At 50.6% G+C, this 22,994-nt stretch overlaps 2 protein-coding genes across 3 annotated transcripts in view; one reads left to right on the plus strand and one right to left on the minus strand.

Annotated features, from left to right (window-relative positions):
• Nucleotides 1–2,527: 2,527 nt before the first annotated feature.
• Nucleotides 2,528–12,412, plus strand: CEBPG (CCAAT enhancer binding protein gamma). 2 transcript variants are annotated; one of them, XM_070222859.1, is made up of 3 exons: nt 2,846–2,971; nt 4,235–4,311; nt 8,844–12,412. In XM_070222859.1, exon 3 carries the CDS (start codon nt 8,940–8,942, stop codon nt 9,390–9,392), a length of 453 nt encoding a protein of 150 aa, XP_070078960.1. In that variant the 5' UTR covers nt 2,846–2,971; nt 4,235–4,311; nt 8,844–8,939; the 3' UTR covers nt 9,393–12,412. The 2 variants fall into 2 exon arrangements, with proteins under 2 accessions (XP_023505267.1, XP_070078960.1); XM_023649499.2 differs by lacking the exons at nt 2,846–2,971; nt 4,235–4,311 and adding an exon at nt 2,528–2,666.
• Nucleotides 12,413–15,574: 3,162 nt separating this feature from the next.
• The window catches only part of PEPD (peptidase D), a 119,522-nt gene continuing 112,102 nt past the window's right edge, over nt 15,575–22,994 (minus strand). The window contains exons 13-15 of the mRNA XM_023649500.2: nt 20,042–20,226; nt 16,531–16,722; nt 15,575–16,088 (exon numbers count right to left, since the gene is read on the minus strand). Coding sequence (XP_023505268.1) covers nt 15,951–16,088; nt 16,531–16,722; nt 20,042–20,226 — 515 coding nt within the window. The 3' untranslated portion in view covers nt 15,575–15,950. The remainder of the gene's footprint in view (nt 16,089–16,530; nt 16,723–20,041; nt 20,227–22,994) is intronic.

Below are 22,994 nucleotides of genomic sequence, written 5' to 3' on the forward strand. Positions count from 1 at the left end.
TAGTGGCCTAACATGTTAACGCCTTTAATCCTCACAGCAATCGTCTTGGGTAGATACAGTTGTTATCCCCATTCATGGATGACACAGAGGTCAAGAAATTTGCCTGAGGTCACACAACCAGTGAGAGGTGAAGCTGTGGACAGAACAGCCTGACCATAGCATTCGTACCTCTTAGGTAACTAAGGTAGTTAATCATAGTAGCTTTCAGGTCACTGGCATATTTGGTTAACAGGCCATTCTACTTCTCAAGTCCCTGGGAGGGGATTTTAATGTAGTACTTGTTTACTAATTCTTCGGATTTGTAGAATATGTACTGGGTATCAGGGAGGCAGAGATCTATGCACGAAGTTTTTCTTTTATTATGATGGCTTGGGTCCCTGTGACTCGCAAGAAAGCAACACAGTGGATCTCCTCCACCTAGAGATAGCCTCTGCCAGGCTCGCCTCATTTTTTTTTTTTTAAAGATTTTATTTTTCCTTTTCTCCCCAAAGCCCCCTGGTACATAGTTGTGTATTTTTAGTTGTGCGCCCTTCTAGTTGTGGCACGTGGGATGCCACCTCAGCGTGGCCTGATGAGTGGTGCCATGTCCTCGCGCAGTATTCGAACCAGCGAAACCCTGGGCCGCCGAAGCGGAGCAAGCGAACTTAACCACTTGGCCGACCCTCCTCATTTCTTCACGGTGAGAGCAAGTCAAGAGATGGCTTCCCATCTCTCTTAGGTAAAAATCAGAAAGCTTCTTGGGCCACAAGGCCCTGCCTATCTCATCGGTCTAACTGGGACACTGTGGTTCATTCAGTGACTCCGGCCTTGATTTTCTCCCATCACAAGATCTTTAGATAAGACGTTCCCTCTGACTGGCACATCCACTTCATCTGTGCCACCCAGCCAAACTCTGCTCATCTTTTAGGGCTTCCCTGACCCACACACCCGGTTTCGATTCCTTCTTACAATCTCTCACAGCATCGTGTACTTCTTTCTTGTAGTATCTATGAAAACGGTTATTAAAAAATTGTTAATTACTGAATGTCTGTTTCCCTTGGCTCTAAGTGTAAGCTCACGTGGGCAGGGACTGTGTTTGTTTTGTGCACTGCTGAATCCCCAGCACTTAGCCCACAGCTAGCACACAGTTGGCACCAAATAAATATTTGTAAACTGAGTAGAGGAATGACCAGCTCCTAGCTGAGGAGGAAATAAATACTCTAGTCTCCTTGCCATTGACTACACCTGCTGAGTGTGGCAGGCCTGTCCAGACTTGGCAGAGTGGCTAGCAAACCAGAGGATAAATGAATATATCCACAGGACTTTTTATCTATACAATTTTTAAGTGATTAGAAAACAGTGAGGGTAAAACTATGATTTTGTGAGCAACAAATTACAATCTAATTTTAATAGTGCTAAAATCTTGATCAAAAACATTTCAACTAAGAACACTGAGGGCCAAAGTGAAAGAAACTGGTTTTGATGATATTGCCATTCCACCAAGTGTGCTTCTACGGTCATCGCTGTTCACTTCCAGTTGCAGCCCTTTTTATTTTGATTTTTTTACCGTTTTTTTTTTTTTTTTTTGCACATGTTTTATCATCTCTTCACTGATTCCTCGAAACAGTCTTATGCGGAGAGTTGGTGCCACGGCCTGGGCGATGAGGAAACGTTTCCTCTTTCATAGACTCTCCTTTTTGGACAAGTTGCTAAAGAGGAAGCAATCAAACCCCCGGGCCGACTCTGTCCTCTGCCCCGCGCGCTGCTTCCTGGTTTGAAAGTGCTTTCAGATCCGCCTGTGAATCGTCGTGGATAAATCAAGCGGGACTGCCATTCAGTTTTGGAGCTCCCACCTCAATCTGTTCACCCGGAAGACGCCGCGCGGGAGGCGACCGTAGAGACGCCGTCCGTTTCGGCACCAGAGCACCGCAGCCTGCTGTGTTCTCCAACGTGACGTCAGCGCTAACGCTACGTCGGGAAAATCTGGCTTCGTTCGTTTTCTTAACAAGTTTGCAGCGGCCTTCCCAGCTGCGAGCTCCAGGCCTTCTCTGCTGGCTCCCTCCGAGGGCGCGGGCCCGTCGGGCGCCCCTCCTCCCGGGAAACTGTCCCCGGGAGGGACGCCGAGGGGGCTCCCCGAGGAGGCGGGGAAACCAAAACAGAAACCGCTGATTCGAAACACCACCTCAGGAAATCGTGCTTTCCGAAGACAGGTGTTGCCTTCAAAGGCTACGGCTCTCCAACGCCTCCAGCGTTCACAGACCCTTCCTCGCGACTGGTCTCGACAGCTGGGTGCCGCCGCCCCGCGCCAACGGCGGAGGAACCCCGGGCAGCGTCGCTGCCGCCACGCCCGCCCACCCCGCCGCGCCACGGTCGACGCCTCCGCCACGTGCCCTCCTCCCGCACCCAGGCCGCTCGCGATTGGCTGGCGGCGCCGTCCGTCGCGAGGGGCGGGCACGACGGCCGCAGGCTGGCCCTCCCATTGGTCGTGGCGGCGGCGGCGGCAGCGTGCGGCCCCCGCGAGGAGGGGAAGCCGGTGGCGGCGGCGGAACGGGCGGAGGCTGCCGGTTTCGTAACCGTCGCTCCTCCTCGCTGACTCGCGGGCTGCGAGGCCTGGGTCGGGTCGGGCCGCGCCGTGCGGGGCCGCTCGGAGTGGAGGCCGCCTGGGGGCGGGCGGGCTGGAGGCGCAGGTAAGGAGGCGGTGGGCTGGCCGGCGAGCTGACGGGGAGTAGGAGGCCGCGGCGGAGCCGGCCGCTTGCGTGTGCTTGGGCCCGGCCCGAGGAGACCCGGCCCGGCCCGAGGCGGCCGGCTCGCCGGGAAGGCCCCGCGCGGCCTGCGGCGTGGGCGGCGGCCCCGCGCGGCGTCTGATGCAACCTGCCGGCAACACTCGGCTGGGCCGCTGAGCTCATCCCTGGCCGCGGCCCAGCGCCGCCCGCCGACCCCCGCGCTCCCCCGGGCGCCCCTCGCTGCGGGCCCGGGCGGGAGGGAGGCCGAGGTGTGCCCTCCGGAAGTCGGCCCTGTGTTCGTGAGCCGGGCGGCTGTGACAGGCCGGGCTGGTGTTGGCCCCTGGGGATGAAGGGTGTTCCCAGAGTAGCAGAAGGGGGACCGTAGCCCACTTTAGCGCAGGTAGCATGTTTCCTGCCCCCAGGGAGCTGCTCGATGCGAGGTGGTCGGGAATTGTGTTCAGCAGGTAATAGAGGCATCAAGTTGCTAGGGAAAGAAGTTGATTTTCAAGTACAGGACTTTACAGAAATAATAGCACGCTTTCTCCTGGGGCTGTGCTGTGAATATCCTGCAGTTCACTGTTGAACATGGGTTAGAGGAGCCTGCGGTCCCCACGGGTGAATAGGAAAGACGGGGGCGAGGGATGCCGCGCTGCCTTAGCACGGTCGGAGGGAGCACGGCAAGAGCCCGCAGAGGTGACTAGATGGAGAGGATGGACGTGCGTGGCTGCGGGGAAGGATAGGCTGTCCTTCAAGTCAGCTTGTGTCTTTCTGTTCTTTGGAAGGTTTAAGTGTGTGGTGTGCCTCTCTTTTGAGGCTCTTGCTGGAATGTGGCATCTTAAAATATGTCACTTTGGGAAAGATTTTAACATTGGTGGGTTGCACAAAAATTGGTAGTTCTTTCTCTGAGCCCACACTCAGTTGAATCCTTGTTTGAAGAGATTGACTTTTAATTCAGAGAGGATGTGCGACTCCGAAAGAAATTATGGAAATAAAATACTATAAGGGCTTGCTTACTAAGAAATTCTGCATCTAAAAGTTCTTGATATTTGAAAGTGAAAATCTGGTCATCTGTTACCACTTGAGTAGTATTTGGGATAAGCTATTCTGAAAGTTGATTCTCTGTTTCTGGAAAAACTGTAAGCAAGGTTAAATAATTACAGGATGCTAGTGAGCTAAAAAAAGTTTTCAATTTCTTGATTCCTGCACTTGGGTGCACTTGGCAGATTCAATCATTTTTTTTTTTTTTTAACTTTTTTTTCTCACCAAAGCCCCAGTCCATAGTTGTATATCCTAGTAGTAAGTTGTAACGTCTTCCAGTTCTTCTATGTGAGGCACTGTCACAGCATGGCAGCTGACAGCCAGATGGTGGGATTCTGCCATGGGGCAGCGAACCCTGGGCCACCAAAGCTGTGAGAGCCCTGAACTTTAACCACTAGACCATCAGAGCTAGCTCTGATAGTCATTTTTTAATACCCCTAAAAAAATAGGCAGAAACAAAACTGCATTTTTCAGATTATCCTTTAAATCCTCAGGAGTACATCATGACTGTCGGCAAGGTTGTCTGATTATGGAGACGTGGTTTCATCCCTAGAGATTTAAACAGCATGTGGTGAGTCCCTGCTAGACACAAATAGTAGGACCTCATGGGGCTGAATTTGGTCTTATGGCCTAAGATTGCCTCACCTGATCACATGGTAAATGCAGGTTTACTGTGTATTCTTGGCAGGGGGTGCTTCTCTGGGTTCTTGTAACTGGTAGGTACATTGGTCTTCTACCTTTTTGGCTTTCCAGCCTTGTCAGTAAAAGGAAAAATTTGAGCATGACTTCCTAATAGATGTATATTTATAAACTGTGTGTGTGTACTATTTTTTTATATGTTGTAAGTCACACCAAAAGTAGATTTAAAATAAGACGTTAGAAAAAGACAAATAAATATAGCTTTTTTTCTCGTACTCCAGCAGACCATTTATGTGCTCCCTGAGAGGATGTACCCTCCTTCATGGATCCCTGTTTTGGGTCATGAAGCCAGCAGTGGAACTAAATAGAAATCCTGCTCATTTGAGTTGACTGCGCTTACCTTGACTTCATTTGTGGTACAGAGTTGTTAGATCCTGGCATACATGCCTAAGAACTGGAAGTTGTTAATTGGAAAACATAACTGGGCTACGTAGAAAATAAAGTTCTAAACTGAAATGAAGCAAAGACCAGAGAAAAATGACGTTCACTGTATGGACTGGCAACTTACACAAATGGAACTGTATTTTTGTTTTTCTGTACACTTTTAAGAAAGACCAAGAACTTTAGGTAGTGAGAAAATATCTTAGTAACAGTCTTGATTGAATTGCGGTTGTTTTAAGAGATTTCAGTGCTAGAGAGTCTCATTTTCGTATAACACATGTATAAAAATAAATATTTTCTCTTAGCTTTTTGAGCCTGTATTCAGCAAATATTTCTTGAATGCTGCTGTATACACCCAGCCCTGCACTAGATGCTGGGCATGTGGAGAAGACAAACGCCTGCCTCTAGGTTAGTTTATAGGGAGGTACACTGTGGAGCTGGTGTTGACAGAAGAAAATTGGACAGAAGCACAAAGAAAAGAGAAAGCACGGACCATTTAGGGAACTGATTGTGGTGCAGTACTGTTGAGGTGTGAAGTGTAAGGGATCAGGGGCTGGAGAGAGGTTAACACCTTGGATTTGATTCTGTATGCCTGAGCCACAGAAGGATTTTCAGCAAGAGGGTGTGACATACTCAAGTTTGAGTGCTCGATTGCTCTGGAGACAGTGTTTGGAGGGAACACTGCTAAACCGGAGGAGCCTAGTGCCCCTGAGAGATGATGTCAGTCTGAGGTACTTCTGTGGCATTGGGATGGAGAGGGATGGTGGATGTGTATTTGGGGAGTGGGTCGAATTGCCAGATACTAATGATTGAACAGATTTGGAGCAGGGGAGAAACATCTATGAATATTTTGGAGTGTAGATCTTCACTGAGGGAATTTGAGTGAAAAATTTATTTTGGGTGGCAGGGGGAAGGATATCTGATTGTACATATGTAAAAAAAAATAAGAGGGTTAGGAAAATTCTTAATGAAATTTGAGAAAAATTTGATTTTGTTTTACTCCTTCTAACATTCTGAGTTTTCAGTGTTACCGATTTGAATGAACATTACTCGAATTAAGAAAGTTGAATTAAAAAAATGTCACCCACTCAATCCTTTCTTAAGATCCGTTGGTAATGTGCAGCCTTAACAACTGTCAGACTTCAGTGTCATCAGAATCACTTGGAGGTCCTGTTAAAACAAGATTGTTTGGCCCTATTCCTAGAGCTCCTCATTCCTAGGTCTGGGCCAGCCTGAGAGTTGGCACTTGCAACAAGTTCCCAAATGATGCTGCTGCTGGTCCAGGGACCACACTTTGAGAACTACTGCTCTTCAGTTTTTCTGCTGCTTCCTGCTTGAATGATTCACATGCAGGGAAACAAGGCGCCGCCCTGCTTCCTGTAGCCTACACTTTGGAATAGTATTTGTCTGCATAGGAGCCAGACTTTCATTTAGGGTTGAATATACAGATTTGAAATAAACTTTTTTGCCCATTCTAGGTGCTGAATAAATGTTTCTGGAAGGAACAAAAGCACAATGACAGTGTAAACTGTACAGTGTGTAAGTTTTGGAGGCAGCTGTTTGCTCAGTGTAAAAACAAAATTGGTAATCTGTTTGGAGTTAAGTCTTTGAGATGACTTAGTTCTTTGACCCCCTTTACATGGTTCACGTTCCTTAATGGATATCTCTTCACGTTTAAGAGCTACTTTCTTGGCTTGTCTTTGGTTGAAGAACTTACTTACTTTTTTTTTTTTTTTAACCTTTTTGTGATCAGGTTTATTATTTCTAAGAGTTTTTGTTATCTCCAAATTTCCTTTTCTTATATTTTTACCAGTTTGATGACTACTCTCTGTTTTTCAAGCCAAAGGGCTCATTCTCAAAACTTCCCCTACTGTGTTCAGCAAGATGAATCAGACTGAGGAAAAAGAGCCCTTCCATATTCCTGTATCTTTGGGTACAAAAACAGGCATGCATATAAGCAAATTTGGAGCCTGTAATAAGAGTTCTTAGTGACTGAAGTTCATGGCATATTGTCACAGTCAGAAGGCATCTCACCATTCTGCATCCCTCATTTGCAGATGAGGAAATGGAGGTCCACAGAAGGGAAGGGGTTTGTCCAAAGTGAAAAAGGGGGAGCCAGAGCCAAGGCAAGAATTGACCTGGTTCCTTTTCTGTGCTTCTTTGGATCATTGTTATCTCTGAGTTGACTGTAGAGATTAGCTTTAAAGACTAAAAACATAATTGGTATATGAAAAATGAAAAAGAAGATAAGATGAACGTGATCCTGATTGTTGAGACAATCCCAGGAGAGGTATTAAATTAAACAAGTTCTTAAAAATTGAGTAGAACATTTATATTCACCAAATAGATGTATAACATCAAATAGATAAGCAGTAGTGTAGACGGCCACTAACACTATTAGTAGTAAGGGTGGCTCAAATTAATACTGAACTGCCACGTTTTAACTGGAAGAAAAAATAGGGAACATAATAAATTATCAAGGGAAATTGTGAAATGTCCATTACTGAAGATAGACTTGGAGTGGATCTCCTTCAGGGTTTGGAAGGAAGCTTTCTGTCTTGCCTTAGTACTGGAGTGAGAACCGATGACCTGCTAGCTCAGGGCTGCCTGTGTGGCTTTGAAACCAATTGAAAGTGGTGATGTATGGACTTTTTAAAAGCATCTAAGAAAAGCAGACCAATGAAGAGTGTTTATACAGAAATACCTGGCTAAAGGTTTGGGTGAAGCTACTGGTGTTTACTGACTGAGCTTTTCCTAAGAAATGTGAGATGTACTCATTTGAGGCGTTTCATAATTCCGGCTCCAGGTTTTTTCCACTGATGTAGTTTTAGCAGTCTTGTGAAAAGAGAACAGAACAGTTTTATGGTTCATAACTCTGCTTTCTAAATTTCCAAGAGTGCTATGACTTCTTGGTGGACGTGGTTCACTCATGGTAGTCAGTTTGTCGTGAAGTGGCCTCATGATGATAGGATAGGTATGCTTTTGACGCATCTTGAGGCAATCGTAGAGACCTAGTTGGATTCCGAGTAATCTGAATATGACTAGCTTCTGAAACCGTGACCTCATTTCTACAGGCGGCCCTGCACGAGCGCTTCGGACTTGGCGTCTGCTCTGAGCTCCCTCGGCAGTGTGAAGTGGGTGCAGGCACTGCAGCTGCTCCGCTCTTGGTCTAGTCTGAGTTCCAGTACTTACACCTCCTTGCATGTATCATTAGAGCTTTTGTTTCTTTCCTTGTGGTTTCAGGTTGACTGTGTTTAGATGTGTTTATTAATCATGTCAAAAAGAAAAAAAAAACATGATTAGAAGCACTGTGGGGCAGGAAAGCAAATTGGGTGTCTCAGAGCTCCTAAATCTGTGATCCAAGAAACTAACTTAGGACATGTCTGTAAACTACTGTCATTTGAGGTCATTAGAAAAGAACAGCAAAAAAAACATTTTTTTCAAAATATCCCATAAAGATAGGCTCTGGGAGAAAAGTCCAGTCCTTGATGACTCACTCCCTGCGTATTGGAATAAGGAACCGTGGGATCATAGTGCAGTATTCCTGAGGAGTGTGGGAGGCCGGGGACTCTGGTCCAACCTGCTAGTTTTGACTTGAACCAACAATTGAAACTTTTTTCTCCTTTCATTGCAGGTGTCTCTTCTGTTATAATTGAACTCAGCTTTTCCATGTTTAACCCAAACATCTCAAATTTCTCTCTGGCATCTTGCCAAGTGCTGTTCCTATCTGCTACCTAATTAGTGGTATTCTTTTGTTTTTCCTCCCCTTTCTGGTAAGAGTCACAGATGGGCAGTACCCTCAGGGATTCAGGTGGGCTGAATGTGGCCTGACGGTGCTTCTGTGCCAACTTAACCTTCTAAATTAAATGATTTTGACTTCTGAAACATTGCAACAGTTGGCGGTTGCTGTAGACTTTTCTCAGCATAATCAATCAATGTTGGCCTGCTCTTAGGTCCATGCAAGTTTAATCTCATTAGATCTTGCCATTTCAAATATGTTAACACAATTTATTTTTTAACTAGGTATATGTGAAGATTTCTTGGCAGTTTAGCGTGGAAACCATTGATCGTCTTGCCCTTCTTTCTACCTGTTCTGTGTTGGCAAGGGAGAGTGCCCAAATGAGCAAGATAGCGCAGCAGAACAGTACTCCGGGAGTGAATGGAATAAGTGTTATTCATACTCAGGCTCATGCCAGCGGCTTACAGCAGGTTCCTCAGCTGGTGCCCGCTGGCCCTGGGGGAGGAGGCAAAGCTGTGCCTCCGAGCAAGCAAAGCAAAAAGAGTTCGCCCATGGATCGAAACAGTGACGAGTACCGTCAACGCAGAGAGAGGAACAACATGGCCGTGAAAAAGAGCCGGTTGAAAAGCAAGCAGAAAGCACAGGATACACTGCAGAGAGTGAATCAGCTTAAAGAAGAGAATGAACGCTTGGAAGCAAAAATTAAATTGCTGACTAAGGAATTAAGTGTACTGAAAGATTTGTTTCTTGAGCATGCACACAACCTCACAGATAATGTGCAACCCAGTAGCACTGAAAATTTGACGACAAATTCTGATAATGCAGGACAGTAGACCCACCCCTTCCAAACAGCTTGTGGCTAACGTCAGAGGTGTGACTGCCTACCCCTCTCATAGCAATGGCTGAATGTTGTCTTGTTCCATTATTTAAGATCCACTGAAGGTTGTTTTCTGGGATCAGCACTGACGCGTTGATTAGCTAAAAATGTTACACATATAATTTGAGTTTCTGGTTTTAAATGATATGGATTTTTGTGGAGATTAAAAAACAAAATTTTAAGGTATATGGTAAAAAAAATTGCCCTGGACCTTGATGTTCTTAATAAATCCTGACTTCCCAAGACATGCTTCTTTTTCAGGTTGACAAAAGGAATGGCGGAACTGGCAGGTCATGCAGAAAGTTCTTGGTTTTAATGGATCTGGTTAATTGGATTAAGAAAAGATGAATGCCATCTATGTTAATCTGTTTGTGATTTTATTCTAAATTATGTATTAAAAATCCTTAGGGCATTTTTAATCACCAATCACTTTGTAATTTGGAGTGATTTTATGTATAGCATAAACCTTGTTTTAGCATAATTAGTACTGTTTTCCCCAACAAGTACAGGTTTTTGAATAGCGATGTCAGGTTAAGTGAAGAAACCTCGTTGCATTTTAAAGGCACTATGCAGCCAATGGGCTTAAAAAATAGAAGTAACATTTAGGAAGCAAATAGGTTTTTAAAAAATAAAGGTAAAGCATATTAGAATTATGCTTTTGGGATACCTTTGGGATATTGGCTTAGCATTATTTTGTTTTCTAAAAAAAAAATTCCCAAAAAACTGAGTGGATTAGAGAAACTTGTGTATCAAAATTTTAGTTTCTGCAGATGCTAGTAAATTAAGCATTTTTTTAAAATACCGTTTTGACAGCCATGTCAGTAAACAAATGTCTTAACAGTTTGATCACACAAGCAGCTGATGAGGATTTGGAAGAATGCTTCAGCAGGTAGTTTCTCCTGTGTTCAAAGATGTGCAGTGGGGCCATGATTTTTAAAGGCAAAAATTTCTTGTGAAGCATCATTTAGTATTTGATCCTAACCAACTGATGATTAAAAAATGCATCATCAACTCCATGCCATCTCCCAAAATAATAGACTAAAAAAACTTGAAAGTGTAAGGTTTAACCTTTAATTTATTTTACCTAAATACATCTTGTTATATTGTTTTTGTGACATTTCATTTTCTAGTTAGTGGGCTGTTCTTCCAGACTTTTTGTACCACTGCTTTTGTTTATTCATTTCTCTGCTTTTATGTCTCATAAATTATTTTAGAAAGAAAACACTGATAAAACTCAGGATATTGACATTTTTGTTGAGACTAAAAAATGGCAGTCACTAAAGTCGGGAATTCTAAAGTTTGGCTTCTATCAGTTAGTAGTTTTGATTGTCCTTGTTGACTTTTTTTTTTTAGCACAGTTCTAGCTCAGATTTGTTGGCCTTTGTGTGTGGGGTTTTTTTTGTGTGTGTGTCCCTGGGGTGGTGACCAGATACTGAGTCATAGCTGATTAAAAAGTTTGTGTTGCTGTGTATCTCATTTGAACATGATTATTTTGGGCCACACTGCTGTCTCATACTAGGACCTGGGACAGGACATAATTCAAGTTACACCCTTGCATTGGTGGAAGAGTGCTGTCTGTGCTCTTCTCCTGGGCAGAGGAGGATGGCACAGCACCGTCCAACTTAGTAAAGCCATTACTGAGGCCTTGAGCCCCTTCTGCATTTGACAGGAGCCTCAGTGTTGTTCCATGAGAGCTGCTGTCCCAGGAGAGTTAACTCCCTGTAGAGCCAGGAGACAGGATGGGGGTTGCTATTAGGGTCCAAGACAGCTTACTTTGGTTGGAACATCCATCTACTTGGAGAGGTTGTAGATGTTTTGAGTTACTAAGAGATACCCACAGAATCCTCCTGAATCTTTAATAGCTGATTGATGCTATCATTGGAGACGCAGTAGGTCACTTGAATCCTTAAGCACCTGTAATAGGTGTTACAGACATTTTAATCTCTTACTTACTAAAAAATGTCTTTCAGAAATTCATGTCCACATGGAATATGTGATTACCAGTCATCTGATTGACTTAACTATCTTGGAAAAGCAGCTTTAGGGAGATCATCAGGTGTGATCAGTGTTTCAAATTAGAACATGAGATTGGAAGCTTTGGAGAAACTGATCCCAGCTTTCCTCTTAGCCATGCAAATCCAAACTTCGGCCAAACAGGCATTTATGCATAGAGCAGAAATGTTCACCATTGTCTTGACTATCTTACTGACGTGTTTGGGAATGAAAGTTTTTAGTGTGATAGATTTATCAGTACAAGATTGAGGAAATCAAGTATGGGGAATGGGTAAGTTTAGAGCTTTGGGAATTGTAAAGTGACTCGTAACTTTTGTTCTGTAGGTTACCTATGAACCATTAGCATTTGGTCTGCCTCCCGGCGGGTCCAGTGGTTTAGGAATTAGGCTTTAGTGTCCATTTTTCGCTGCAGCTAGGTCTCCCGGCATGGGTGCTTTCTGACAGCCCTGGGCTGTGGGTGAGAGCGCGCGGCCCTTCTGCTCTCCGGCCCCTTTCAGTTATTGGGATGCGAGCTCAGATACTTTGGACATTCTTACTAAGAAGTAGGAAGGTTTTAATAAAATATAACCAGATTTTTGAAATTCAGGTCATGAGTGTGAAATTCTCAAATTTACATAAAAAAGTAGAAGTATGTACAGTTTAATATTTGATATTAAAAGAAAGGGAATTGTAGCAGCTTTTAATGTTTCCCCATTAGAGGGCTTGAAACTTTGTACCTGAACAATCCAGTTAGCACTCAGAGTGCTTTTTGATGCCTTAGAACTAGCGGAAAAAATGTTTTTTTGACAAAAGCTAGGAAGGAGAAAGTCCATTCTACAGCTGTTAGATCTGCCTCTCAGGAAAAAAAGTATTTAACTTGTTCTTTTTGTTCCTGGCTGTCCTCAGTTTGTGAGATTACTCTATTTTTTTAAATATAATTTTATTTCTTTCAATGAATTTGAAATAAAAACAACTTTGGAATAATGACTGTATTTCCTTGTGGGTTTCTTTGTTAGACACTAAGAAAGTAGTCAAATGTTGATGAGCTCTGAAGAGCAGGCATATGCATGCCCTGCTCTCTTTCCTGTTCCCAGCCCAGGGCAGGGGTGAGGGTGTCGGGGAGAGCAGAGGTGCTTGTGTCTGAGTCTAGATTTCCCTCCTGGACAGGAATGTGGTTTTCTCTGACTATAGAGTGCCTCTTTAGTTGTATTTGTTGTCCCCTGGTCTAACCTAAAAATGTCTGTTAGCATAGAGGAAGCAGTTACTCATGTTCCTGCTTAGCCAGCTAGTGCCTCACTCTGTGGCTTCCATTTACAGAGTGGTAGGGAATCAGTTCTTATGCTTTGAAGTAGACAGGGATGTCAAAGGAAGGCCTTTCCCCCAACAGTGCACTTATTAGCATGTACATCATCTTCATGTACGTGATGCCAGAGTGTCTATAGAAATGAATTCTTCTATGATCCTTCAGTTATTTTCATGTCTTGAGAAATAGGTTTCTACTTAGTGCATCTTAATGAAAATTGTAGTACAGTAATTATTTCCGTGGGTAGTATGTCCTATTTCATTTTTATGAATTAGTTGTAATTTAAAACCCAGTAACTTGTCTTGGGGAATTTTACATAGGGATGTTTTGTGAAGGTGTCAGCTCTTTAATAGAAGTGCTTGTAGGCCGACTGCTCTCGCTGCTGTACCTGAAGAGTTCATGTGCATTTTGCGTAAACTCAAGAGGAGAACGCCAGCTCTCAGTGTTCTTTTACCACAGCATCCTGACTCCTCACAGAGCACTCGGCCTGAAAGTTTGCAGAGGCGTTTAGAGCCTGCGGTTGTGGAACTGGACTTGGGAGAGAGCGGGGTGGTTAGTGAGGCAGTCATATGCTACGCCTTTTAGCAGCCCCAATTACCCAAGTTTCGGCACTCCCTTTGAAGCGGCTCTCAGAGCCAGATGCCTTTTCACATCACCACCACCTCTCAGTTCCGCCTCCTCAGTGTGTCTCTTGAGCCTGTCTGCTTCACCTCCCCACCCGGCCTTATGCAGAGCCGTCATCCTCTCTTGCCTGGACTTGGTCTCCCTGGACCATGGCATGCTCTCCAGAGCCTTCTGTTGTACCCGCTGCACATGGTGAGACCCCGTCTGCTGGTGGTGTGGCTCCGTTTGCCAACTTCATTTCTCTCCAGTCTCTCCCACATTGCTTTCCTTGGGCTGCAGGGCTTTTCCAGGCTCTTTTTACTCCAGGGCCACCTAGGACAGCTCCTTCCATCTGGAATGCCTCCACTCTTGCTTTTCACTTCAACCCTTCCTGTCTCGGCCCCCTGGCTTTCTAGGCAAGGTCAGTCCTGTTACTTTCCTTCATGGCACTTGTCAGTGTTTGCGATGATGTGGGGCTACATGTTCATTTAAAGCGAAGCCCTTCAGAGGAGACTCCAGGCTCTGAGGGCAGGGATCGTGTTTCTCTGCTCCACTGGCACACAGTAGGTGCTCAAGTATTTATTGAATGAATACCTAGACCCTTGCAGGGTTTGGAAAGGCTTTTAGTGCCATACAACTTTGTGGAAGGGTCTCTAATGCATTTCTGAAGCTGTACCACTGCCTGCAGGAGCTGGAGGAGACCAGAGCTGGCTACATCCTCTCCACCATGACTAGGGTGGGCAGCTACTGCCGGCCACCGGAGACCACCTCCAGGGAGCGCCCGTGGACTTCCCCACTCAGCCTAGCCCAGAGCCACATCTCCGTTCCCAGCGTCCCTCTGGGATAAAGGGCATTTAGTCACTGAGGTTTCTCCTTGTTCTTTTCTGTCTACTTGATAATCAAAGATGTTTACGTGAAATGGGCAGTTTTGGTACGTGACGTCTGAAGGAGAGGAAGGAGGAAGATGTCCGATACGCTCCTCTATGTTTTTAATGAACACGACTAAACTGAACCGTCCATTTAGAGTTTCAACCTAACTAGCCGGGCTCGCCTGGGGGAGGGGGAATTGAAACCGTATGTGCCAGAACGTGTCCATCACAGGGAGAGCTGGGGCAGAGAAAGAGTTGGCGAACTCAAACAGACTCAGAAGGACAGTCATCAGTCAAAGTGCTCAATGTTGCAAATAACTTAGGGACTATATCTGTGCACCAGCAGAAACCATGACAAATGGATGGGAGGAATCTAGGAAGCAGTGAGATACACGGTGATTTGGAACTGAGGTGGTTTTGTTTGAATGTGGCCACATCACAAGCGCTTTTGTGTTATTGCCAGAGGAAGAAATCAGTTCGCACTCAACTCTTCAGTGACTTCTCAAAAGGTCTCTAGCTTGGGCTACAAAGGTTTTCTACCCCATTATGGTCTCATCTCTGATGTCTTCTCATTCGCCCTTCACCTTGGCTCAGAAAAACCCTGGATAAGGGCACTGTGAAGAGAAAGCTGGACTGGTGAACAGAATTCTAGAAGCTGGCTGCGGGGGGGTGGGGGGGGGCAGTTCTGTGGGACTGTGGAGAACAGGGCAATCAGAGCAAGGACAGGGGTTCTGCCACTGGCAGGGACCAGGCCCCGCTTCTCACCTGAGTGGAATTTGGTCAGTGGGCTTACACTTGGGGGAGACACATGGTCTCAGCACAGCTGAAAGGAACAAGAAAGCTCACCTTTGCCATGCTGCTGCCTTAGATGGCAGTGTCTCTCAGACAGATGCTGGCTTTGCTAGCTTGTCTGCATGAAAAGGAAATCAAGGACAGGGAATCTGTGCAAGTCTCAAGATTTAAATAACTGTACCTTAAGAGCTACGTGATGCTGCCCCTCAGAAATCTCTCTTGGAGGCAGTAACAGTATCAAAAAGGCCTCTTTTTTTTTTTTTTTTTTTTTGCTGAGGAAGATTTGCCCTGAGCTAACGTCTGTCGCAAATCTTCCTCTATTTTGTATGTGGGCCACCAGCACAGCATGGCCACTGACAAGTGGTGTAGGTCTGTGCCTGGGAACCAAACCCAGGCCACCAAAGTGGAGTGTGCCGAACTTAACCACTAGGCCACCAGGGCTGACCCCAAAAAGGCCTCTTCTTTTAACTGTGCAAAGGCTGCCTAAGCACTGGGACCTCTGCAGGGTCCATTTCTGGGGCTAAGCATGCAGTACGCATCTGCAAAGGGATAAAGAACAGAAGAAGCCGTGCACAAAGGCCCATTTTAGGAAATCTTTTATTGTAAATTCCATTCTGCATATTGATTTTTGAGAGAAACAGTGAAACTGCATCTTTCATGAGCAGAAGAATACAAATGACAGCAAGACACATTTTAGTTATTAAAGAAAAGAATAGGATTATTTTCAGTAAGCCTGTTAAAAACCACTGTCATTCAAGCAGAGTGACAGATTAAGGGTGTGATTTTGCAGAAGGTTAGACCCCCGGGAAACAGCACTGTTTGCCGTGATCAAATGTGGAAGCCGGCCTGTGATTTCTGAGCACCATCTCCTGCTGGAGGGCAAATCAGCAGGCTGCCCAGCCAGAAGAGAGGTTGCAAAGCTGGTCCCCGTCACACTGGGCACTCCCGCCTAGCTCTACTGTGGTCCAGAGAAGGGAGTAAAGGCCTTGTCACGGCCTGCCATGCATGCTTCGATTTCCTCCACCGTGCGGGGCACGCAGGTCAGCAGCTCCATGCCACTGTTGGTCACCACGACATCCTCCTCAATGCGGACCTGGGTCAGGTCGACAAGACGCTCATTATTTCTGAGCTGGTGACAGCTCCAGGCTGAGCCCTTGCTGAGTGGGAAGGCCCTTCTGATGAGGGGTCACTACTGCCCCGGAGGGAAAGGGCTGGCTTCAAGGCCTCTGTGGGTGACTGCTGAGACGAAGGCTCCTCCCCTGGGGCCATCTGCTCATGCCACCTGCCCACCCTGTCCTTGCCCCTTGCCAGTGGATGGGAGCCCCTGGAGGGGGCGGGGCTTCTGTTGAGGGGTGAGGCACTTGTCCCAGGACAGACCATGAGAAAGGACAGGGCAGGTCCTTCTCAAGTAAGGAAGTCAAGATTGTCCTCCTCCCACTAGGGCTACCATCCTGGGGCAAAGGGGTGACACACAGCAGTGGGGTGCAGGGGGTGGGTGTTCTGTGAGCAAGGCTGCAGGGCCCCTTGGCACTCACTCCACCGAAACCACGGAAGCGCTGCAGGACGTCACGGTTAAAGAAGCAGGCGCGGGCCGGGTCGGCCAGAGCCTCGTCCAGGAGGTGGTCGATGAAGTAGATGCCCGGCTCCACGGTGAGCACCATGCCTGGCTCCAGGCGCCGAGCGGTGCGCAGGCTCCGAAGGCCTGGCTCATCGATGCGCTCCACGCCCTGTGGGGAGAGGACCGGCAGGCCGCCCAAGGAGGGCATCAGCTCCAACCCAGGGCACTGCCTCAGCGGAGACAGATGGGCACAAGTCACACAGCACGAAGCCCTCCCCCGCTCATGTGGGCCTCCGTCCCGGGAGGGCGGGCTCCAGCCCCAGGGGCCTCACTGGGGCTGCAGGGGCGGCTTTATGACAGTGGGGGGCTCCAGCCCACTCACCCTTGCTGTGCCCTGCATAAGCTCTTTAGATAAGGCCCTCTCCTCTCTGCACAGCCCCCCTGGTTTTGAGTATGCCTGCCCCTTGTTGCCCTCAGAACTGCCCGGACAAGGCCTGTGGACCCCCATGTGCACACACCCAGCGCAAGCTGCCATGCTGGCCCACAGGGCCACCTGGGGGCTGCTGCCCTCACCCAGGCCTCTCCCGCCAGGAGAACGGCAGAAGCCAAAGCTGGGAAGCCAAAAAAGCTCTTAAGGAGGCTCTGAGCCTCGCGGGCTGCACCTTCTCTTCCAGCAGCTCCAGTGGAAAGCGGCCTGAGAAGTGCTGGGCCCGGCTCCCCCAGGCCAAGTCCCAGGTTTTCCCTGTGGCCTTCCAGGAGGAGGGACAGGTGCTGTCATCAGGACGGGCCTGCCAGCACCAGCTCTCGTGTGTACGTGCACAAATGCACGTGCACCCCATGTGCATGGCCTGGGGGTGGCCCCAGAAGAGCACACGTGGTGGCTCTGCACCCTGCTCACACTCAGGGCCCTCTAGCTGAGCCGGAAGCAATGGCTCTGAGGAGTGAGCGGCAGTGGCAGCTGCTCCCTGCAGTGGCATGCCCCTCCCCCTCAAGAGCATGCCCAGCCCAGACCATCCATGTGGGTGGACATAGCCGAGAGGGCTGCCTGGGCTGTGAGGGCAGGTGGTGCCTAGGACACTTGCAGAAACTACCCTGCCTTCCCCAGGCCCCTGAGGCACCCCTGTGGCCCTTGCCCAAGGCCCGTGAGTGAATGGGCAGAAAGCAAGCTTTCTGGGCAGGCTCTGGGCTATCCCTGGAAGCCCAGCTGTGGAGATGGACCTGTCACTTCTGACTGTTTAGGGGCTAAGAACATCAGACTTCAATTAGTGGTTCATGTAAGGTAACCAGAAACGGGCTGGCTCAGCCTCCATGGCTGGCACCGGGCGGGTAAGGCGGGGACAGTGGGGCACACACAGGAACTGGTGCGCACAGCCCCGACCTGCTGTGAGCCCGACTGGGATGGAGGTGACGAGGGTCATCAAGGCAATGTGACCCCTGCTGGGTCATACTCTGGGCGCAGACACCTGTCTGGTGTGGTACCTGGCTCCACAACACTTTGTGCCTGGAGGGGCTAGGCAGGAGGGTGGGGGATGTGGAAGGAAGGTCCCTGTGCTCAGGGAGAGGTGCTTGTGGGATGGGGCTGGGGCCAGGCTCCTCCCAGAAGCTGCTTGTCAGAGCTGGAGTCCTGGTCTCTGTTCCGGGATGTTCCCGCTCCTGCCATCTGAGGTCTGTGCCTGTCCCTGGATACCCCCCTCCCTGTCCCTTACCTTCTACTATGTGCCTGTCCCCTTCCCTCCGCTCCAGGGTTGTCAAAGCCTGGGGCCTGGTGGAGGTAGAGACCTGGCAAGGTCGTGTCCGCCGTTCCCCCTCCCACACCGAGCTGCTCCACGGTGTGCAGGGTGGGGAGAGTCTGCTCAAGCTTGTACACAGGCTTCCCTCCAGAAAATCTCAGGACCACCACTCAAACTGAGGGTGAGGGGAGAACGGGAGGGACCCGGGGGCGTGGGAGGCTATGCTGGCCGCCACTCCTTCAGAGCATCAGCTCTCGGGACTCTGCCCTATGGGCCCACCCAGAACAGCAGAGCAGGGCTGAGAGGGACGGGGGCTGAGAGCAGACCCCACGAATGAGAGGCCGAGCCCCTGGCCTCTTGGGCCCAGGACTTCAGCCAGCCCAGGTCCACGCCAGCGTCGCCTGGGCAGAGGGCTGGACGGGGCCTCAACTTTTACTGGGCTCTGACCAGAGGAGACCCAGATGTGTCTGTAGGCCTGAAATAAAACAATTGACTTTTATAGGAAAAGCCGTATTTTTTCCACAATGTTTATCTGTCAGAAGAATAGACTGTGAGCACAAAGGGCTGCTTACTGGAAAAGATGAAAACAGTTTGCTGCCAATTTTCTCTGGTGGAAAAAAAGCGCTTTGGCGCTAATGAATACCGAACCGCAGTTAACAATGTCTGGAAGGCCCTGCTCTTGGCTCCCTGCTCAGTGTGATGGAGAGAAATTAGGAAATTAAAACTGATTTTCTTTCTCCAAATTTAACTGTTTACACTTGAGGAAAAAATAATTGAATAATAATACTTCTCTTGAGCAATTTTTTCCCCCCAAAAATCGTTCTTAGTGCTTTCAAAATACCCTGCAGCCAGCAGGCCAAACCTAGTCTTGGCTAAGCGGCTGGAGGGCCCCAGGGCGTGCACTGATTGCATAATCAGCCCCCTGCACAGAGGGCAGCAGGCCAGGGGCAGGGCCTGGCTCACCCCCACCCACCCAAGGCCGGAGAGGCTGCAGCCACCTGCCCAGCAGGGCCTCCGGAAGGCTGTGAGCACCCTCCGGGTGGTCCTTCCAAGGATCAGTGGGCAGGAGGGGGAAGGGGAAGCCTAGTCTGGAGCCACCCACATGAGCCTCCCTCCCCTGCCCAGGGTGCCTAGAGTGCTGGAGACAAGGAGGCCACAGGGCGTGCTGGCCCAGGGCCTGCGGGGCAGAGGGCGCCCAGGGAGGAGGTCTGCTACTGGGCTCCTGGGGGCTGCTGGGCTCAACTAGTCCCAGGAGGGATCAGGGCCAGCTGCCGCTGATGGAGCCGCATCACCCCCATCCGAAGGAAGCCCAAGGCAGGAGGACGTGAAAGGTGCAGGGCCAGCCCCATCACTAAGACCCAGCTTTGGGGCTCCCACTGCTCTGCGGGGACCGCACGCACTGCACGCTGACCATCTACCATTCTTCAGGGCAGGCGCTACACACAGCACACAGCCCAGGGCTCACTGTGCGGAACACACCCATCTCGCTTCTCCTGCCGAGGTGGCCACTGGTGGAGGCAGCTCACCGAGACAGCCCTGCTTGACCAGGGCACTTCGGGTCGGGGGGCATCATGGCAGCAGCCTGGGCCAGCACCAACCAATGGGTGAAGCGGGTAGAGGGGCAGCGGGCCTTGCCGGGACCCCATTCCTCCTTGTGCTGCCGGTCCCCACTACACCCAGCCCCTCCCTGCCCTGGCGAGGGCCAGGCTCAGCAGCAGCTCATGGGCAGGCCACTTGCACTGCCGTGTCCACACTGACCTCGGGGTAGCCTCCCACGTCGTGCACATCGATGCCCAGGAAGTGGCCGAGCCCATGAGGCATGAACACGGCGCCCAGGTGGGCCTGGAGCATGGTGTCGATGCTGCCGCTCAGGACGCCGATGCGCACCAGCTCCTCCAGGTGAATGCGGTCAGCCAGGCGGTGCATGTCCGGCCACCAGACGCCTGTGGCTCAGAAGGAGGCTGCAATGAGCTGTGGAGACTGGCAGCCTGGCCAGGGCTCCCCTGGGCAAAGTTCGGGGACATGCGAAGCCCTCGCAGTGGCTGAGGCTGGAGGGCCTGAGGTGAGGGGTAGGGGTGACATGGCCTGGGGCGGCCCTCCATGCAGGACTTTCCCAGCCCCAGCTCTGGATCTTGAGACCGTTCCTCACTCTCCATCGTGCCCTCAGGGGTAGGCTTCTGTCATCCATGGCCAGGGGCACTCAAATACCTGCTTCCCACAGGGGCCCAGCCCATTCTACTCCTCAGCCCATGCTGTGACCACCCTTGGCCCATGTGTGCTTCTGGGGCCAGGGGAGCCCAGCAAGGTGCCTGAGCATCCGGAGGAGAAAGTGTATGTCCCCAACAGCAGATGTGGGGTGGCCTCAGTGAGCCCCAGACCAAGGCTCAGGTCCGAACGCTGTCTCAGAGCTCCAGGCTGTGGGCCAGGGGGAAGCTGGGACTGTGGGAGGAACACATCCCTGCACATCCCCGAACGGGGCTGAGTCACCCTTGGAGCAGCTGTGGGGAGCAAAGGTTTCTGGAGAGAAGGTGCGCTGGCACAGCCTCATGGGCTGCCTGGCAGGGTCCGCAGCCCCGCCTGCTCCCAGCGCTGGTGACTGTCTCTATGGCAGCCCAGCTGTCCAAGCCCAGGCTGCTAATCACACTCATCTTTGCCCCACATTTCTGGGGCAAAGATCACTGTGGAAAGCAGCCCCAGACACTGAGTTTCGGGGTGCGCAGGCTTTGTGGGGCTCAGTCCTGTCTGGCCTCCTGGAAGGCCCTGGGGGACAGCCTAGGGCTCTCGGAGAGCTACCCTCAAAGAGCAACAGCCATCACTAGGGCATGCCTGCCCTGCCCACTGGGCTCTGTGGAATCCCCAGCTTCAGGCTTGCTCACTGGCACTGGGCTCCCAGCCTAAGCACCAGACAAGGACCTAGGCCGGTGAAGCTCCCTGCCCCAACCCATGAGGGCTGAGTTTGGGGCAAGACGTGCTGGCTGAGGCCAGTGGCTCCAGGACACGCAGGGCCAGGTGGACAGGGTGGGGTCCTGCACCCCTGTGCAGTGCTGTGGCCCCCTCCACGTGGGGAGCAACCCTGGCTCCCAAGGGGCCTCCCCACCATGCCCTGCTCTCCATATCCCCCATCTCTGATGACCACTGCCATAAGACGGGAGCACTGGCAGGGACTCCATACCACGAGGGGCCTCACTGGACCTTGTGCTGGTAAGGGCTGGGCCACCAGGGTCTGGGCTCAGGGCTCTCTGAACTTTTGTGACTGGCAGAGGGCAGACGACGGGCTCAAGGGGTAGAGACGGATGAGAGCCCACCCTGGGACACAGGCCATCATCTCTCTGAGACACTCGCTGTGCACGAGTCTCCCACGCGGGGGCCCCTTCCCTGCCAGACAGAGCCCCACAGTTAAGGTCTTGGGTGGGCTGGAGGCACAGGGCTGATCCAACCTCCTGGATCCTCAGGATCCAGGCTCTGAGCAAGCGGGTGAGGTTGCACCCTGGCCAGTTCATAGGGCACTGGCCAGTCCATGGCCCAAGGCGCAGAGAGGCCGAGTGAAGGACGCCCAGACCTGTCCCAAGAGACAGTGGGCCTCCTTAGAGTCTGGCTCTGTCTGCCTCGGCCCACGAGGTGCTGAGGTGGGGGTGGCATCCTGGGGTCTGGAGTCTGGCAGTGACCACAGCAGCACGGAGGGAGAGGCCAGGCCGCACCCCTGATGGTCTGCATCCTGAAATGGAGACCCCGGCAACTGGAGCCCCGCTCGGCTGCTCACCTGCTGTGTGACCTGAGTAAGGCTTCACCTCCGTGAGCCTCAGATGCCTGTATTGTCACACGGCCACAATGTTGGCCCTAGAAAGCCAGCCAAAGGGGCTCTGGCGTCTACCAGTGGACTGGGTCAGTGTCCCCCCAAAAACTGTCATTAGCCACTATTCTTCCATCACCGTCAGGCCAACCAGACCCTGGATTCAAACTTCAAGTCCACTGTGTTCCTGGGGCACAAGGCAAGCCTGCCCCGGCCTCAGGGATCGCTCTCCTCTAAGATCCCCCCACCCCACCTGGCCTCCCCAGGCCAGGCCGCCTGTTCCGGAAGGACTCTGCATCAGACTCTGCTGATGGACTGCACTGGGCAGGCCTGTGACTCTTCACCCTCAGCGAGGGGGCGGGGGGCGGAGGGGGTTCCTGTAAGTCGGCCCCTCCCTGGCGAGACCTTCCCCAGCCAGCTGCTCTCTGTGCTGTCGTGATGCTTTTTCCCTGTGCACATTCCCCCTTGTCCCTTGTCCACTAGACGGGCCTGCCCACTTGCTTCTCGTCCTCCCACAGAGGAGTGGCTGCCTCCAGGGCACCCCGGGGCCCAGCAGAGTGAGCACCCGGTCAGGGGCGGCGCTCTTCCCTAGGCTCTGCAAACTCAGCTCCGGCAGCCAGCCTGGCCCCAGGGCTGAGGAAGGGCGTCCTGTGTGGTGGCCGACACCCCAACCCCTGCGCAGCCTCATTTCTCTGGGGCAGGGGTCTTTTCTGGTCACCACAAAGGAGCCCCAGGAAACAGCCTGACTACAATCCGGGCTCACTTCCAGCGCGGGGCCTCGGCAGAGGGCGGGAGGCAGGTATAAATCATGCTGCGTGCTGGCAGCTCGGCTCCTCTCCTGTCCTCACGGCCCCTTGTGGGGGCCGGATGCATGGGCCCAGGCGGTCCCCGCGGCGCCTCAAGTCTCCTCGCCCGTGCACC

This window comes from Equus caballus, chromosome 10 (assembly GCF_041296265.1).
Source record: "Equus caballus isolate H_3958 breed thoroughbred chromosome 10, TB-T2T, whole genome shotgun sequence".
In the NCBI taxonomy this organism is placed as follows: Eukaryota; Metazoa; Chordata; class Mammalia; order Perissodactyla; family Equidae; genus Equus; species Equus caballus.